The following is an 18,349-nucleotide window of genomic DNA, read 5'->3' on the forward strand; positions in this document are numbered from 1 at the left end:
ACTCACTGCTGCTGGTGACCTGAGTGACCAAACAGATGAGACCCTGATCCCCTAACCTACTGCCCTCTCCGATGACCTCCACCCCAGCTCAGCCCCACCTCTGGGGCACCCAACTGACCACGTCACGTTCGGTGACCGCACCCCTTGCGAAACTTCAGCCGCCAGCCACAGCCTGACCTATGCCCCTTGACCTCTGCCCCTTCTCTTCCCAGCTCAGTGTCTGACAGCCCCCTGCCCGCCCTCTCCCTGTCCTCAGCTGCTCAGACCTGCTGCTTCCCTGTCCTGCCCCCTCACCTGGCGAGCACCCCACCCAGGGCACTTCCATGCTCTGCCTACCCTATGCCTCGTCTGGATAGCAGACGTGCTGGAAGATACAACCAACCAGCCAGCTGGTCGCCCTTCAGGCTTGTGACCACCCTGCCCAGGCCCCTAGTGCTGCTCTCATGGACTCACCTCCTGTGCTCCTGGGGCTGCACACTTACATCCACACAGCAGCGGCGCTACCCACCAGGGTATCGGAGCACGGGTGTAAAGTTCACAACTATTTCTTCACTCTTTTCAAACGTTAAGTGAGGGGCTTCCTTGGTGGCTTAGCGGTGGAGAATCTGCCTGCCAATGCTGGGAACGCAGGTTCGACCCCTGCCCCAGGAAGATCCCACATGCCACGGGGCAACTAAGCCCATGGGCCACAACCATGGAGACGGAGCCCTAGAGCCCGGGAGCTGTAGCCACTGAGCCCACGAGCCACGACTACTGAATCCCGAGCACCCCAGAGCCTGTGCTCCCCAAGAGAAGCCACCACAGTGCGAAGCCCGAGCACCCTGCAGCTGGAGAGTGGCCCCCACGTGCAACTGAGAAAAGCCCGCTCAGCAGTGAGGATCCAGCACAGCCATACGTAAATAAAAGTATTTTTTTAAAAATTAAAGAAATGAAATTGTTAAATGTATGTTTAGACTTCACAGAAATAGTTAATGCGATCCTAACAGCTTCAGTCCTTGGGCTTGAGTGCTATTTCCCTCTTTTCTTAGGCCCCCTTCCCCAGCCCACACCTTCTGCGGCAGTGGTGCCCATGACAACCCCCTACGGAGTGTTCCTCTACACTTCCTGCCCTGTCCACTCTCGGACCAGCCGCCACATGCGGAAATGCCAGCCACACCGGGGGAGGGGACGTGGCGACCACCGCCGGTGTCACACGGATCACACTGCACACCCTTCCTGCAGCTCCTTCCCCGGCCTTCCGGCCCCAGCACAGCCCCACCCAAGTCCTTCCAACGTCCACTCACCCTTCCACCTTGAGAATGAGTCGGACCCGCTCAGCCACTGCCCTTCTGATGGGTTCTCACTTTCCCCCACTTTATGGCACTATCAGGGGCCACGTAACCCTCCGAGCCTTTGTTTCCATATGTGTGTAAAACGGAGCCAGTGACGACCCTCACCTCACAAGGCTGCTGGGAAACGAGCTGTGACGATGGGGGTCAGGCCCTAAATGCTGTGTGCCCTCCTCTCAGCTGTATTATCCCCATCGAAAGGTGTGCACCAGGTTCCCTTGGGGCTCAGGCAGTAAAGAACCCGCCTGCAATGCAGGAGAACCAGGTTCAAATCCTGGGTAGGGAAGATCTCCTGGGGAAGGGAATGGTAAAACACTCCAGTACTCTTGCCTGGAGAATCCCCTGGACAGAGGAGCCTGGTGGGCTACTGTCCACAGGGTCTCAAAGAGTTGGGCACGACTGAGCGAGTAACGCTTTCAAAGGTGTGCAGACTGAGCTCCTCAGTGTCACAAGGGTCTCAGGGATGGGCCAGGCGTGGCCGGTCACTGCTCCACGGTGAGTGACTAGCTCCGCCCTGACAGCTCGCCTGGCCAGTGCTCTAATATTTCCCATGCACTAGACTGAGACTGGACAGAGGCCTGGTTCAGCACCCAGCACTCATCGGCAACAAGGCCTTTCCCATAACGTCAAAAGGCAACATACTCTACCCGATAAAGCGAGTTCACATGCGCCTAGAACATCCGGGTTGGGCCCTGGCACACCCCCACCCCACGCCCCAATCTGACAATCACGCAGCCAGCGGCACAGACCCACAAACTCACAGGATTTCATAATTGCCGAGGACTTCCTTTGGGGGTGACTTGTTCCATTTACAGTCTGGAATTTCACCGTTAGGGACCGCGATGTTGAGGGTGTCATTGATCAGATTGTACTTAAGGATTCGGTCGTTGGCAGTGCTGGAGGTGAGGGACGGGGATGCGTTTACCTGCAAGAGGGGAGGAGACAGACCACGCCCTTCAGCTGGGTCACCTACCCACCCTGGAGCGCGGGTGAGCAGGGCCGACGCGAACACTGGCCACCCCACAGCGCAGGTAAGGAGGTTGCTTTACACTGTCATACCTAACACCTTCAGGAAGCACTTTCTGGTCTATTTCCTTAGGTGGAATGTAACTTAGGGAATTCTCTGGCAGTCCAGTGGTTAGGACCTGGCACTTTCATGGCCGGGATCCCAGGTCAGGGAACTAAGATCCCACAAGCTGTGCGGCTCGGCCAAAAAAAAGAAAATAATAATCATAATACTATTTAAAGACAGGATTAGGAACAGAACCTACAAATCAGTCACCACACAAATAAAAATCTTAGGTCAACGTCCACCACAAACATAACTTCAGTGTCTACCTGTGTGGTGAGCTCCACCCTCAGCATGGAGAGCTGCCCAGAGCTTTGCTGGGATCAGTGACCCAGTGACCCTGACCAAGCAGCATCGCAGGCTGAAGTAAAAGGAAGTGCACCCATGCGCTGCCTGACCAGCAAAGCAACATTCTGAGCAGAGGAGAAGCCTGTCCAGCAAGTGGAAAGTTAGTTCCAGAGGCCTCTGGGAAGGTAAGCAAAGTCACCAAGCACAGACATTCACTCTGCGGAGAGTCCCACGGGCCCTCGGTCAGCGCCTATTGACTCTTACTTTGCACATAGTTGTAACGACCTTGGCGGGCTGCTTTCTCAGGCCTGGGAGGGAAGAGGCAGCAAATCTGAAAGTCGTTCAGGTTCCTCCCCCGAATGGTCAGACCATGTGTCTGTGCTGCCAGCGAGGCAGCTGATGTGTACAGTGGCAGGGGAGGTGCAGACCTCGGGTGCCCTGGACGTTACCACTGTGCTTTATCAGGCCATCCTGCGATTCTCATTACAAACAGGCTACAGTTCAGATCTGTTATATTATCTTAGCAATAACCTTCACGTTGAGATTCTAGTTCATCAAGGAAAAATTGACTTCCCTTGAAGTTACATAAAATGGAGAAACTTCATGTAGACGGAAATGAGTTTGAGCAAGCTCTGGGAGTTGGTGATGGACAGGGAAGCCTGGCATGCTGCAGTCCATGGGGTCACAAAGAGTCAGACACGACTGAGCGACTGAAACGAAGACGGAGGAAAAGAAAATATAAATTATTTTATGTCTGTAGATAAGACTGACTTAACTATTTTTCTGCAGGTGTGTTAAGTTGCTTCAGTCCGACTCTTTGTGATCCCGTGGATTGTAGCCCGCCAGGCTCCTCTGTCTATGGGATTCTCCATGCAAGAATACTGGAGTGGGTAGCCATGCCCTCCTCCAGGGGATCTTCCCAAACCAGGGATCAAACCCGCCCCTCTTACATCTCCTGCACTGGCAGGCAAGATCTTTACCACTAGCGCCACCTGGGAAGCCCTGCTATCTCTCTACATGTACATATGTCTACACACACACACACACACACACAACACACATACCACTTTCTCTTATAACCTGGCTCTCCTGGCAGCTTCTCGGGAGGTCCTCACTTTCCCCTCACGATGACTTGCTCTGGAGACTCAGCTTTGGCTGGAAACAGCCTGAGCTAAAGGGCATGAGCTGCACCCACCTGGTGGGTCACACAAGGCTCACACAAGGAGATGAGTGGGCAGAGCGGACGCCTGCCCTCTCACTGCCCGCCCGGCCCCATGCCCCTCTCCCTGGCAGCAGAGCAAAGCAGGACCACCCAGCAAGGTGGGCTCTGTGTCTGGGCCTTGATGGACATGCCAGCCCCTCCCCCACCACCGCTGTCATCAGGAAAAGGGCACACACACCCCCCCTCTTTCTAGAACAGCCATCACTACATCCTGTCTGCGCCTTCAGATGGGCAGATAAGTCCACTTCCAAACTATGCCTTTGTCCCCAGAGTATGGTGTTCCTTATCTCTGGACAGAACACCGTTGCCTCCCAGGACTTCTGGGGCTGTGAGCACCCTTCCTGAATGGGAATAGTGTCCTCCAAGAGGATGTTTGGGGCCTCCGGAGCTGGACTCACCCGGAAGGACCCATCTGGAAGGGGGACAAAAATTAAAAAAAAAATAAAGTACTTCTGGGGAATTCCCTGGTGGCCCAGTGGTTAGGACTCCGAGCTTCCACAGGTTCGATCCCTGGTCAGGGAACGAAGATCCCTGCAAGCTGCACAGTATGGTCAAAAAAAACAAACAAACCCCAAAATGGAAGTGGAACCACAGGCTGTGGCACTGTGGGCTGGGCTTGCAGGAGGTGGTTGACAGCAGTGTGCACATTTCCCAGCCATCAGCAAACCCTCAGACCTGAGCATCTGTCCTCATCCTTCTGCCCTCGTCTCCACCCACCCTGGCCTGGGGCCTCAGATTTGGGGCCAGGCAGGAGCGCAGGGAGGCCGTGAGGTGACCAGGCGCAAGGTCGTGGGACACGGGTACCTCGATCAGCCAGGGCTTCAGCTTGTCATCGATGATGATGTCGTAGCCGTAGCACTCGAAGCAGTGCTTGTCGTTGTTCATCACGGGCTGCGGGGAGAGGACCGTGGTTAGAGCCAGCGTCGGGGGGCCCGGCTGAGACCCCTGACATTGTGGACACGTGGCACGTCACGGCAGCAGGGCCCTGCGCGTGGGACCAGCGGCTGAGACCAGCGGCTCTCTGCCTCCCTCTTCTCTGCCTCGCTCCCTCTCCCTGCTCCTCCCGTGGGGCTCCAGGGTGGACATTCCCCTCAACCTCAGATAGGGCATTCGGGAAGCAACCACTGTGTCTCATTCATCAGAGGCTCAACAACCAGCAATGAAGGTCTCCACCAGCACAAGACTGTCCTGACACACACACACACGCACACACACACACACACACACATGCATGCAGACACATGCACACACACAGAGAGACACATACACACATATACACACATGCATGGACACACACACACACACATTATACTCACACGCACACACACACACATACACACACAGATGCACACACGCACACACATACACACGTGCATGCAAACACACACATATACCCACATGCACACACACAGAGACACAGACACACACAGACATACACACGCACACATGCATGCACACACAGACACACGCACACACACATATACACAGACATGCACGCACACACGCACAGGGCCCACCAGGCTGCCAGTCCCTTCACAGGCCCCTTGGGATGCAGCTTATAAACCTCTGTTCTCTGTGACTAAAGTCAAATCTGTTTACTTAACATTTTTGGATCCTCTTCTCAGTTTTTAATTCCACTTCATAAACTATTCTCCAAGTGTATAAAAAGCCCACCAGCTGCTTGCTTACAACACAGACTCCATGCTGCCTGAATGAGACCCTCTGGGAGAAGGCCAGCAAACAGTGGTGCTCCCCGGGGTTGTCTCTGCCCCGCACAGCGAGGGAGAAACACAGACACGACCGTGAGGACCCTGAGGGCTTCTTATGTGGCAGTGGGTGCCTGGACTCTACTTAGTACGCTCAATTCAGAACAGGAAACGAAGCCCAGTGCAGCCCCACTTGGAGGAGAACCAGGCTGGGGGGCGGGCTGTTTCATCACATGGAAATCTAGTGGAACCACTGCCTTTCCACTGAATTCTGGTGTCCTGACCCGGATACTGCCCACACCACAGTCACAAAAAGCCTCTGCAGAATAGGAAGTCACAACCCTCTGTCATCTCCCAGACCCGCTGTCTCTGGCCCTCTGAGCATCCTGCCCCCAAGCTGTGGCTCCCAGCTTCTCCATCATGTCCCATGTCCCATGTCCTGGGTCTGGGTCCCCCTGCGTGGTCCTTGCCCCCGCACCACGCCCTTCTCACAAGGTACTGCAGCCGCCCGTGTCCCTATCTCTCCCCTAAATTCCCGGAAGGCAACACACTTGGTAAAAACAAGGAGACATCCTAAATGAATAAAAATGGAATAAATGAATCCCTGCTCCCCAGATCCTCAGAGCCTTGGAAATGCCACAGCTTTTCAGCTCTGGAGCCCAAAGTGCAGGAGGAGACCCTCAGGCACCTGAGGATCCCTGTGCCAGGGGAGCCGGCTGACCACCCGGGGCCAGGGCACAGGCATTCTTGATCAGACAGCCAATGATTTCTCAGAGCTCTGCCAGCCAGGGGGACTGAAGCCAGCCAGGAAGGAGGTGGAGGAAGCTGGTTAACCAGGCACTAAGGCGCCCGCATCACCTGTGTTACAGCCTGGCTTGAAATCTGAGTCCAGGACTCCACACACATCCCCACTGTGACCCTCACCCAAGTGTTGAAGTTCAAGACATGGCTTCCGTGGGGTAAGAGACGTGGAGCATGGCCCCTGAGATGTCTTTCTCCAACAGTGGAAGAGTAAGGTCTTCCCTCGCCCCCGTTCTTTTTCTCCCCTGTCGAGTCCACCCTGTGAGCCCGAGACGCAGACAGGAGGAGCTGGCAGGGCTCTGGAGTGCTTGGTGAAACAGGAAGAGCTCGATTCAAGACACGGGAAAGCCAAGGTGTCCACCAGAAGCCCCATTTTCCATCCATAATTTTCTTTACCAGGCTGTTTCAACAAAGCTTTCCACACATGGGGAAACAGTATAAACTGTCATTTTCTGAGATAAAATGGGAGTCGGGGGTCCTCCCTGGTGGTCCAGCAGTCCTCCCAATGCAGGCAGCCCGGGATCCACGTGCCGCAACTAAAAGATCTTGCCTGAGGCCGCTAACACCCAGCCCAGCCAAACAGATACATTTTGCTTAAAAAAAAAAAAAATGAGAGAGGGGATTCCCTGGCGGTCCAGTAGTAAGGACTCCGTGCTTTCACTGCTGTGGGCCTGGGTTCAGTCCCTGGTTGGAGAACTAAGATCTCACGGGTCCTGTGCCCTGGCCAAAAAAAAAAAAAGAAAAGAACGGGGGTGGGGGAAGACCTTACTCTTCCACTGAGAAGATTGCACATATGTATTTTCACACATATCCACCTCGCTGCCAAGCCCATATCACACTTCCTCCAAGAGCTCATCTCCCCACGTTTCCGAGCCCGGGGAGTGAAGCTCTGTCCGCGGCCCCTCAACCCCCGGTGTGTGGGCGCGTACTCGCCTGCCCACCAGCTTCTGCCCTAGAATGAGCAGCCTGCGCGCTGGTGCTGCAAGGTGTATTCTTTACTTTTCCTTGGAAAACAGATGCGCACCTGCTTTAGGACAGTAAAAAAAAACACAAAAACTCCAAACCAGCCAACAGATAGGCGACATGAGTGAAAAGAAGAGGGGACTCTCACCCGCCCTAAATGTCTATGAAACAGCAGAGCAGGAGGCCTAAAAACAAGGAGGCTGCTGAAAAGTCTATCTCCAAAGCTTCAGCTTGTGACAAAGGCTCACTGTCCACTCAGGGGGAACAGAAGAGCCAGGGGTGATGGACGTCAAGGGGACCTGGCCCGTCTGGGGAGGTCCCAAGGCCGTGGCTGCAGGAGGTAAGGCCATAAAGACCGGTGTTTTTAGCGAAAGAGCCACAAGTACCCCCCAATCCCAAACCACTCCCAGGTTTGCGCTGTCTCCTCGCTCTCTCTGCTCCTAGGGCTCCCGCCCACCCCCGCAGCCCCCCGCAGGGCTCACCGCCACAGCCTTCAGGGACTGCACGATGATCCAGTGGATCTCGTCGAACAGCTTGCTGGTCACCTCCTTGCCTCGGGTGCTCTCCAGGTACAGCCGCAGGTTGTTCACGGTCCACTTGCCCCCGTGGATGTGGTTGTAGTCCTCCTGGTCACGGAAATGAGGGGGTGGGGTGCGGGGCAGGCAAGGCACCCAGGGGAACCCAGCGCTTGTTCTCACCCTTGAGCATTTCCTGGGGCCCTCCCCTGTGGGGGGCGGGCACATAGGGACAAGGCACATGGGCTGTGCCCCTTGGGGATCTGGGATGCATGTTCTTAAAACACAGTCATCCCTGGGTATCCGCAGGGCACAGGTTCCAGGGCTCACTCAGGATCCAAAATCCCTGGATGCCTAAATCCCTTACACGAAACAGCACAGCATTTGCACATAACCTACATACATCCTCCCATCTCCGTGTCCTTTAAATCACCTCTAGATTACACATCGGGCTTCCCTGGTGGCTCAGGGGTAAAGAGTCCACCTGCCAAGGCAGGAGACACGGATTTGGTCCTTGGGAAGATCCCCTGGAGAAGGAAATGGCTACACAGTCCAGTATTCTTGCCTGGGAAATCCCCCGGACAGAGGAGCTTGGTGGGCTATACAGTCCATAGGGTTGAAGAGAGTCAGACATGACTAACAACAACATCCCTAAGAGAAATCATAGGAAAAACTAGGCCAACTGTCCAGAAGTACCTTTCCTTTTCCAGGCACAGATTCTTTGTACCATCGAGAAAAATGTGCTTACTTAAAAAAAAATTCTAGAGGCCTGTTTTGCACTTTATGCAAAACACTGACATATGCACAGATATATACAGCACGAGTACACATCTGTTTGGGGGCCTGTAGGAACGTTATCTTATCAGAATGATCTCACAGCACTGTTTTCCTATCAACTTGCAAAACTGTGCATTTCAGGACCTGGCCCTGGTCTCTGATCTCCTTCTCCTGCTCATCTTCCACCATGGGAAACCCTCCAGCAGTCAGGATGAATCTAGCCTCCTGGCGGGCACTCCCAGGGCAGCTCCGAGGTCTCCTGACCTTCAGTTGCAGGCAGTCCTTTGCAGTCGGCCCCTCTGGCTGGATGCTGAGCCTCCCGAGAGCAGGGACTGTCTTGCCACCCTGGTACGGAGTGCAGGGTGGCACTCTGCACCCAGGGGCCCCCGGTGGACACGTAGACACACTGCCTCATTCGCAGCCTTTCTGTGTTCCATGTAACATCGGTTCTCTCTGCAGTGCTAAACTAGAGCCACACAAGGCTGAAACCGAGGTTTCTTGGAGTAAGCACTTTTTTACGTTAAAAAGCAAAGCATTGACAATTAGGATCAATGTGGCAAGTACTGCTGCGTCTGGACGTGGAGAGACGCCAGACTGACTGTACTGCCTCCACTCTCTTCTTCTGCCATTTTAAACGAATGGTTTCTGGGGACCTCCCTGGCAGTCCAGTGGTTAAGACTGTGTGCTTCCATTGAAAGGGATGCAGGTTCGACCCCTGGTCGGGAACTAAGATCCCACATGCCAGGTGGTGGAGCCAAAAGAAAAAGAATCATTTCTGTTCCTTATTGACGGAAATAGTGACCTAGTGACTGATGTCCTGAGAAGGCTCATCAGATGAGACCACCCTCCCAATTTCAGTCTGGCACCCCCAGGTCGAGGCGTCTTTGTAGGTCAGCCACTGTGCACTGTCCTAGGACATAAAACGGACAAGAGGTCAGTCACTGTCATTCCCCAGCTCCGCCCAGACCTCAGGGAACGTGCTACTTGGCTATGAAGGGTCTGTCGTTGCTTAGCTGTCCCCCAGATGCTCGTAAGTTCTGTGCTGTGTCACTTGAAAGGTCACTTTCCCCTTCTTGTGAGTATGACATCTCGGCCATGTCACCCCACCTCCTCTGTGAACCTTGTAACGATGCTGCTCTTGGAAAAACCTGATGGGCAAGTGACGTGGGGTCAGCCTCACATGGAAGCCACTTGCCACCCTCAGGGACAGGTGGCCGTGGTCACATCATTTCACGACCAGCAAGGTAAAAACCAGGGCTGCTGTTTGAGAGCGAGGCTGGGTGACTTGCCCAGGTCACACAGCAGGTGAGTGATGGACATCGGATTGAGCCCAAGCGGGTCTGACCAAATTGTTCAGTACGGTTACTCAGAAAAGCTTGTTTTCGATCAATATTTACCCTCTTTCTGCTCCAATTACAGAAAAAGACCAGGGTATTCAGGCTTCCATTCAAGCAAGATACAAGTAGAAGAGGGTCTTTCATAGAGAAATGAGACCTTTGGGACTTGTTTGCCAGGACTGGGTCAGAGCCTGGGTATAGCGCCCCGTGTCCCAGCCTTCACTGGCCACTCCAGGGCCCTCTCTCACCAGCACCCTCACTCGGGGCTCCAGCCGCCTTGACCACTTTCAGCTTCTGCAATGCTCCTTCCACACGGACTGTGCCCTCTGCTAGAATGTTCTTTCTGCACGTCCACCTGGGGAACCCCTGGCTCAGACTTCAGGTGTCTGCTCAAGCCTGCTTCTGCACAGCAGCCTCTGGCCAGCTGGCCCCCAGGATCCTTCATTCCAAGCTCCTCCAGCTCTGAGTCTCTACCTTCAGAGCACGCAAACCGTTTGTGACACATTCCTCCACACAACTACTGGACAGCTATCTCCCCCGCAGGCTCTGGGCTCCATGAGAGCAGAGATCAGGGGAATTTGATCCCTTGTGTGAGTGTGTGCTCAGTCGCGTCCAACTCTTTTTGACCCCGTGGACTGTAGCCTACAGGGCTCTTCTGTCCATGGGATTCTCCAGGCAAGAATACGGGAGTGGGCTGCCATTTTCTCCTCCAGGGAATCTTCCTGACCCACAGGATTTGATCCACATCTCCTACCTTGCAGGCAAATTCTTTACCGCTTGAGCCAGCAGGGAAACGTATAAAGACAAGGCCAGCTGGTGGTTGTGTAAGACCTGGAGCTCTGTGGGCAAACTATAGGTTTAGGATTTTGTTGAGGTGATGGTGGTGGTTGTGATTTAGTCACTAAATTGTGTCTGACTCCTGTAACCCCATGGACTGGAGCCCACCAGGCTCCACTGTTCATGGGATTTCCCAGGCAAGAATACTGGAGTGAGTTGCCATTTCCTTCTCCAGGGGATCTTCTGGGCCCAGGGATCAAACCCACCTGTTTTGCATCTTCTGCATTGGCAGGTGGAATCTTTACCCTTGAGCCACCTGGGAATACTGCCCATCACTGTAGCCCTTAGCATGGGGCTAACCCAGGGAGGTGCTCAGTGAGTGAATGACCATGCATGAATCCTCTCCTATAATCCTCCCAACAGCCATAAGGTGATAATATTATCTCCTTTTACAACTGGAGAGACTGGGGCTCTGACACTCAGTTAACTTGCCCCCAAGGTCACAGAACTAGAAAGACAGTAATAATATTACCTCCTTTCATAGCTGGAGAGACTGGGGCTCTGACACTCAGTTAACTTACCCCCAAGGTCACAGAACTAGAAAGACAGGGCTTGGACAAGGGATTTTCTTTCTCCAAGTCCCCCACCCTGACACAGGCTGGCACTCGGCTTGGGCAACCAAACTGGATACCCGGGGCTCCCCCTCATCAGTGCCAGGGCATCTTGACTCCAACTCTTCTACCCACCCACCCTGTCCTGCAAAGAGAAAAAACAAAGAAACCCATGAAATCAGTCCACTTCCTTAAGCTTAGTTGAAAAGAAGTACTTACCCCGTGTTTCTGGATGGCGACATTGGTGAGATGGACAAACATGTTGTCCAGCTCGCTGGTGCTCGGGGTGTACTTCACGGTGCAGAAGCGGCAAAATCCAAGTTTATACCTAGGCGGGAATTTGGATTAACTCAACGCTCTGAGGACAAGCGTAAACAAAATATCACGCTTTTTCGTCTTAAAAGAGCTGCCAACATGGATGTACCTAGAGATGGTCATACTGAGTGAAGTTAAGTCAGACAGAGAAGGAGAAATACTGTATGACATCCCTTATATGTGGAATCTGAAAAGAAATGATACAAATGAACTTACTTACAAGACATAAAGAGACTGGCAGACTCAAGAGAAGCAACTTATGGTTGTCAGGGGAAGGATGGGGGAAGGAATAGTTAGGGGGTTTCAGATGGACACGTACACGTTGCTATATTTAAAATGGGTAATCAATAAGGACCTACAGTATAGCACAGGGGACTCTGATCAGATGTTATATGGCAGCCTGGATGGGAGGGGCGTTTGGGGGAGAATGGATACATGTATATGTATGGATGAGTCCCTTCACTGTTTACCGGAAACCATTACGGCATTATTAATCGGCTATGCTCCCATAAAAATAAAAAGTTTAAAATAAATAAACATATAAATAAAGACCAAAAAATTGCAAAAAAAAAAAGAGCTGCTTTTCGTTTTGACCTTTTAGAAGAGTTGCCTTGTAAAATTTTTATGGTTCTTTTTATATAAGGAGTTTATTAAGATATAATTTATAGGCCATAAAACTTATCCACTTAAAGTGTACAACTCAACGGTTTTGGGGTTCAGAGCTGTGCAACAATCACCACCACACCCCAAAAGGCGCGTCACTGCGTCACTCCAGAAGGAAGCCCTGTGACCCTCAGCAGCCACTTCCCAATCCCAGGGCTGGGCAAACGCCAAGCTACTTTCTGTTCCTACAGTTCTGTCTATTCTGGGCATGGTGTAGAGACGCAATTGTACAACACGTGGCCTTCTGTGTCTGGTTTCCTTCTCGAGTATGTTTGCAAGGTTGCAGAGAGTGGCTTCTTATTTTGAGGATTCACATCACTGTCAAAGGCACCGTCTTACTCAACATGGACCATGTGCCAGGCACTGCAAGTTCGGGGAACTTGACCAACGACCAACCTAACAACCCTTGCCAGGGTCCTGAGGAGCAGGAGGTGTCGTGTCAAATCGGTCTTTTTTTTTTGGCCGCACCTCGTGGCTTGCAGGATCTTAATCCCTGACCAGGGATCGAACCCGGGTCCCCTGCAGTGGAAGCACTGAGTCCTAAGCAGGGGACTGCCAGGGAATTCCCAAAGCACAGTTTTAAGGAGGGAAACAACCCCTCAGCTCTTACATGTAGCAGCGCAGCGGGCGGTACGTAGACACCAGAACGTACAGGCGCAGGTCGAACTTCCTGCCGCCGATTAGTAACGGGTTGTTAATGTACAGAGAGATCACGTAGGCTTCCTTGGTGGACTGAGTCACAAACCTGGGTGCGGCAGAGAAGGCTGAGCTTAGATGCAAACACCAGAGGGCTTTAACAGGGAACAGACCTGAGGGTGCCAAGCGGGAGGGGGGTCAGGGAGGGATGGATGGCGAGCTTGGCATCGGCAGCGGCATTAATATTATATACAGAATGGATAAACAAGGTGCCACTATAGCACACGGGGACTGTAGTCTATAGCCTGTGATAAACCATCATGGAAAAGAATATGAGAAAGGATATATATAACTGAGTCACGTTGCTGAACAGCAGAAATTAACACAACATTATAAACCTGCCTTATTTTAAAAGACCAGAGACCCTTAGTTGGCTGGTGACAAGCTTGCTGCCTCTCATCAAGTGAGAGGCTGGTTTGTGGGGAGAAAACAGGGGCTGGGGGGTGGGGGCAGTATCCATGGAGGAACCCCCGGGGGCTGGCACTATGCAGTCAGACTTCAACGCAGGACACGAGGCGGCGTCCCTGCCATTCCTGGGAAATCCTGACATCGCCCACCCCTAAAGGACGGCACCCACGGTCCAGGCATTCCCCAGCAGTGAAGAACCTCACAGAGGCAAGGAGTGAGGCTCAGCCTAAATCTCCTGGGGTCCTCTGCTCCAAGGAGCCCCCAACCCAGGGAGGAGGCCGACCTGACTGTGCCCAGGTCTTCTCTCACCCTGGCTGCACACACCACCCAGTGCTCGGGTCCATCTCCAACTCGCCCCCGTGAGGCTGGTGCCACTGTGTCCCCAGTTTACTCGGATGAAAAACCCGAGAGTCTATGCAACAAAACTGACTCAGGCGGTGAGCGTCAGACAGGGGTGCAAGCCCAGGCACCCAGGGGTTAAGCACGTGCTTTGCCAGCTCAGAAGCACCAGGACTGGATGGGTCTCCCCCCAACTTTCAGAACAAAGAGCATCTGGCAAGGCTCCCTGCTCCAGTGCCCTTACCCTGCTTTACACACCTCTCTCCGGGTGAGATTCTATGCCTGGTGATGCTGCTGTGGCCACAGGGCCTAGCCCTGCCTCCAGGTGTTCACATGCACAATTGCTGCACACCTGGGAAAGCAAGCAAGCCCCCCCAGCCATTCCCCCCCAGCCCACCAGCCCATGGCCAAAAGCCTAATGACATGAGACAGCTGCTGCAAAGCGCACGGGACGCCAGTCCACTTACGAAGATGTTTTGCTGTCCCGGGACCACTTTTTGATCTGCGAGAGCTTGTTGATCAGGAAGATGCCCTTTCCCTGGGCTTTGCCACAGGGTTTCATAATCCAGGTACTCGAGGGGCTTTTCCGGAACTCCTCCACAAACAGGTTGTAGTCGGCAGGCAGCATGTAGGTGACAGGAACAAAGTCTGAGGACGGGAGAGGGGACAGTGAGTGAGTCAGCCCAACAGCGGCCACGGACGGGAAGACACCGCGCCTGCCTTTCCAGGGCCTGTGCCGTACCCTGCGCCCCTGCCCAGCGTCTGATGGAGCAAGGACTTCTGCCGTTCAATCCGTGTAAGACACGTACGGCTTGCTCTACTGCGCTTCACAGATAATGTGTTTTTTCACAAAATGAAGGTTTGTGGCAACCCGGCATGTAGCAAGTCTGCTGGCGCTATTTTTCCAACAACATTGGCTCACCTTGTGTTTCTGTGTTACCTTTTGGTAATTCTCACACTATTTCCAACTTTTTCATTATGATGTTTGTTATTATGTTTGATGAACTATGATAAGTAATCTTGATGTTACTGGGTGGGCTGAGACTTACGGAAAAACCCAAGGGAAATTTCTGGCCAAGCCAATACTACTGCAAAAAAAAAAAAATGACAACTCACTGAAGGTTCAGATGATGGTTAGCATTTCTAGGTAATAAAGTATCTTTAAATGAAGGTATGTGCATTGTTTTTTTGAGACATAATGCTATTGCACACTCGAAAGACTAGAGTTTAGTGTAATGATAACTTTTACATGCAGTGCAAAACCAAAACAATCATGTGACTTGCTTTACAGCAATATTCGCTTCATTTATTTTTTATAGTTTTGTTTTTTTTATTTATTTTTGGTGGCACCGCACGGCTTGTGGGATTTTAGTTCCCTGACCCGGGATTAAACCCAGGCCCCTGGCAGTGGAAGCATGGAGTCGTAACCACTGGACCGCCAGCGAATTCCCACTGTGGTATTTGCTTTATTAGGGTGTTCTTGAACTGAACCCACCATCTCTCCAAGGTCTGCCTGTAACGAGTTCTCTTTTGGCTGCATGCCAGTTACTTTTTAAATCTGTACCATTTAATCCCCACAGCAACCTCTGAGCTCGGCATTGTTATTATTCCCATTTATCAGATAAGGACACTGAGGCCCAGAGAAGTCACACATCGTCTTCCCCAAGTGTGCAAAGGGATTCTGAAACTTTCCGCCAGGCCAGCTTTTCTCACAGGATGCTGAATGGACACACCACTCTCTCCGGGCCCTCCCAGACACAGGATTCACCCCTCCCGGCAGTCTGCAGCCCACGGAGGGGCCCCTGCCCTCCTGAGCACATTTCCAAGGCACTGACACAAACTCAAGATTCCAAAGCTGAAGCCCTCCCCGCCCCCTGCCCTGCTCCTCCGTATCCTGTAAACACTAGGAAAGAAACAGGTGCTCACAACTCGCACAGACACACTCATCCCGCAGAGTCAACAGCTGCCACCCCCATGCCATGTGCTGATGGGGGAAAAAACACCACGGCTATTTATTTAAAAGGTGAAGCCGGTGGAAAGGACACGAACCCAGGTAGAGGTACTTCCCGCTTTCGTCCTTCTCTGCCAGCGGGCTCCCTTCCTTCTCCAGCTCCTTCCTGTATCTCTTGATGTTTTTCACCATCAGGTCCTTCCGCGTCAGCTCATAGTGGTTTGGGAAATGGTTGACTATTTGATCATCCGAGAGCCGGTAGCCAGTTTCGACACTAAAAACATTGCGGATGGTCTGCACGCTCATCCTGAAAGAGAAGCCAAGAAGGGACGTGCGGGACGAAAGCTCAGGGTGTGTCCACGTGGAAGGAGGACTCATTAAGGCCCTTGTCGGCTTCCTTCCGACAAGGAAGCATGTTCCTCAGAGCTTAGCTGTCCCCAGCCCGCACCTGAGCCCAGAGGGGTCCAGCCTACGGCAGCAGGATGTGTGTCTGTGACTATACCTGAACAGTCTGGGCGAGGGCTGTTCTGAGTCTGTGCCCTGACTGGCTGCACTCTCTGGCACAGAGTAGATGCTCAATAAACGTTTCTCGGTTAATGATAACATTGATTATCGATATTACATGAGAGAGACCCTTTCTGAGTATGAAGTCAAGAAATTCACTGACTCAATATCTGCACTCCAAGTCAGGAAGGACAGGGACCCCTTAAAACCAAAGCCCCAGGGACTTCCCTCGCAGTTGTCAGGGAAGGCAAAATGGAAGCAGTCTTGTTCAGGCTTCAGAAGCCGAGAGCAGGCCTCTGACCTCTGACTCCTCACCCTGCCTGGATTACACGCCTGTTGCCAAGCACACCAACTGCTACCAGCAAGTCAAGCGGCACTTTGGATAAGAGAGGGAGAGGACCCTGGATTTTCTGTTGAGCCCCTGGAGGCCTGGCCAGCCCTCTCAGGTCAGGAAAATCCTGTATCTCACAAGGTTTGAGACACACAGGATTGTGAAAGTGAAAGTAAAACCAGAGCTGCATTTCTGAAGTTTACGCAAACCACTGATAACAGCACCCCCCAAACTGCAGCGTGAAGCCTCACCCGTGGGGTGGGCAGACCATCCGGGACCTTTTCCCAGCTGAGACTCCAGATACTAAGGAACGTGCCGGTGCCGGTGCCGGTCAAGCCTGCTGTGGGTCGGCCCAATTTGGAGGTGCGCATGCTGTTACTTTCCTCTGCTGTCCCTATTTTTCTTCCTTTAATGACTGTACATTGAAATTAAGCCAAGTAATCCTCTATTAAATATTGAAACTGTTTGTGTATACTGTTTCTTTTGTTAATGAATACTTCGAACCTAAAAGTGACCAGGGATACCCCCTGCATTGGGAGCATGGAGTCTTAGCCACTGGACCCCCAAGAACTCCTTTTTATGTTATATGATATCCTATTTTACACTGTTACCACGAGAGGGAAAAAAAAAAGCAGCCGTAATTCCTGAAAACCGTCAAATGTTACTCAGCGTTCAATCCCCAGTAGTCCGATAAATACTTTTCACAGCTTTTGCAAATAAGAAGCCAGGTCTTCTCACTAGTTGTTCTCTCTCACATGTCTTTAAATCTATACTTTCTCTCCCACCTTCCTTAAATTTTTTTTTCTAGGCAATTTATGTGTTGAAGACACTGGGTGCCTGTTCTGCAGGCGTTCTCACAGCTTCCTTGTTTACCATGCTCCCCCGGGCCCTGCACTTCCTATAAACTGGGGGTCCGACCAGGTGGACGCGGAGCTGTGTCCTGGGCAGTGCGTGCTCCCACAGGCCGGCACATCCAGCCTGGAGCCTTTCCCCTCAGGATGTCAGCAGCTCCACCCAAGAGAATTACAATGTGACCCACGTAGCTGAGTCATATGGTGAGCTTTCTAGTGGGCACATTAAACCAGAAGTTCAAGAGGCAAGAATTTTAATCTGACTCATTGGAAAAGACCCTGATGCTGGGAAAGTTTGAGGGCAGGAGGAGGAGAAGGGGGCGATAGACGATGAGATGGTTGGATGGCATCACCGACTCAATGGACACGAGCTGGGGCAAACTCTGGGAGACCGTGAAGAACAGGGAAGCCTGCCATGCTGCAGTCCGCGGGGCTGCAAAGAGTCGGACACAACTCAACGACTGAACGACAAACAACAGTCCAACATCTTATCATCTCAACATATAATCAACATAGAAATTAGCGGTGAGGGATTTTACATTCATTTCTCCGTGCTAGAACCGGGAGCGTACACCACACTCGGGCACAGACACCTTTGTTTGCATCAGCCACACGCAAGTGCCCTCTTGCCCTGTGGTCAGCGGCTTCTGTCCTGCACAGACATAGATCCTTATTTCGTGAGGGGTTACAAAATGGTGAAAATTCTCCTTTCTCATTCCTCCTTCATTTATTGCCAGGAATGTTTCTATGAGGAGAAATTTTCCTTCATGAACAATTCAGACAGCCCGTGAAGGGTTTCTCCAGGGAAGATTGAGTGACTTTTTTCCTGCATCAGTTTTCCAAATGGTGAGCTGGCTCCCTGCCCTCCCCCGCCCCGACCCAAGGATGTGTGACGAG

At 52.4% G+C, this 18,349-nt stretch overlaps 1 protein-coding gene across 4 annotated transcripts in view; it reads right to left on the minus strand.

Annotated features, from left to right (window-relative positions):
• TTLL1 (TTL family tubulin polyglutamylase complex subunit L1) overlaps positions 1-18,349 on the minus strand; it is a 35,128-nt gene that overhangs the window by 3,302 nt on the left and 13,477 nt on the right. For 3 of the 4 annotated variants that reach the window (XM_019961939.2, XM_019961937.2, XM_019961938.2), the window contains 7 exons: positions 15,865-16,073; positions 14,283-14,463; positions 12,983-13,117; positions 11,614-11,722; positions 7,860-8,003; positions 4,712-4,798; positions 2,090-2,253 (listed from right to left, as the gene is read on the minus strand). In XM_019961939.2, coding sequence (XP_019817498.1) covers positions 2,090-2,253; positions 4,712-4,798; positions 7,860-8,003; positions 11,614-11,722; positions 12,983-13,117; positions 14,283-14,463; positions 15,865-16,073 — 1,029 coding nt within the window. The remainder of the gene's footprint in view (positions 1-2,089; positions 2,254-4,711; positions 4,799-7,859; positions 8,004-11,613; positions 11,723-12,982; positions 13,118-14,282; positions 14,464-15,864; positions 16,074-18,349) is intronic. The other variant, XM_070790535.1, reaches the window with a different exon arrangement.

The sequence above is a fragment of the Bos indicus genome, chromosome 5 (genome assembly GCF_029378745.1).
Source record: "Bos indicus isolate NIAB-ARS_2022 breed Sahiwal x Tharparkar chromosome 5, NIAB-ARS_B.indTharparkar_mat_pri_1.0, whole genome shotgun sequence".
Classification (NCBI taxonomy): domain Eukaryota; kingdom Metazoa; phylum Chordata; class Mammalia; order Artiodactyla; family Bovidae; genus Bos; species Bos indicus.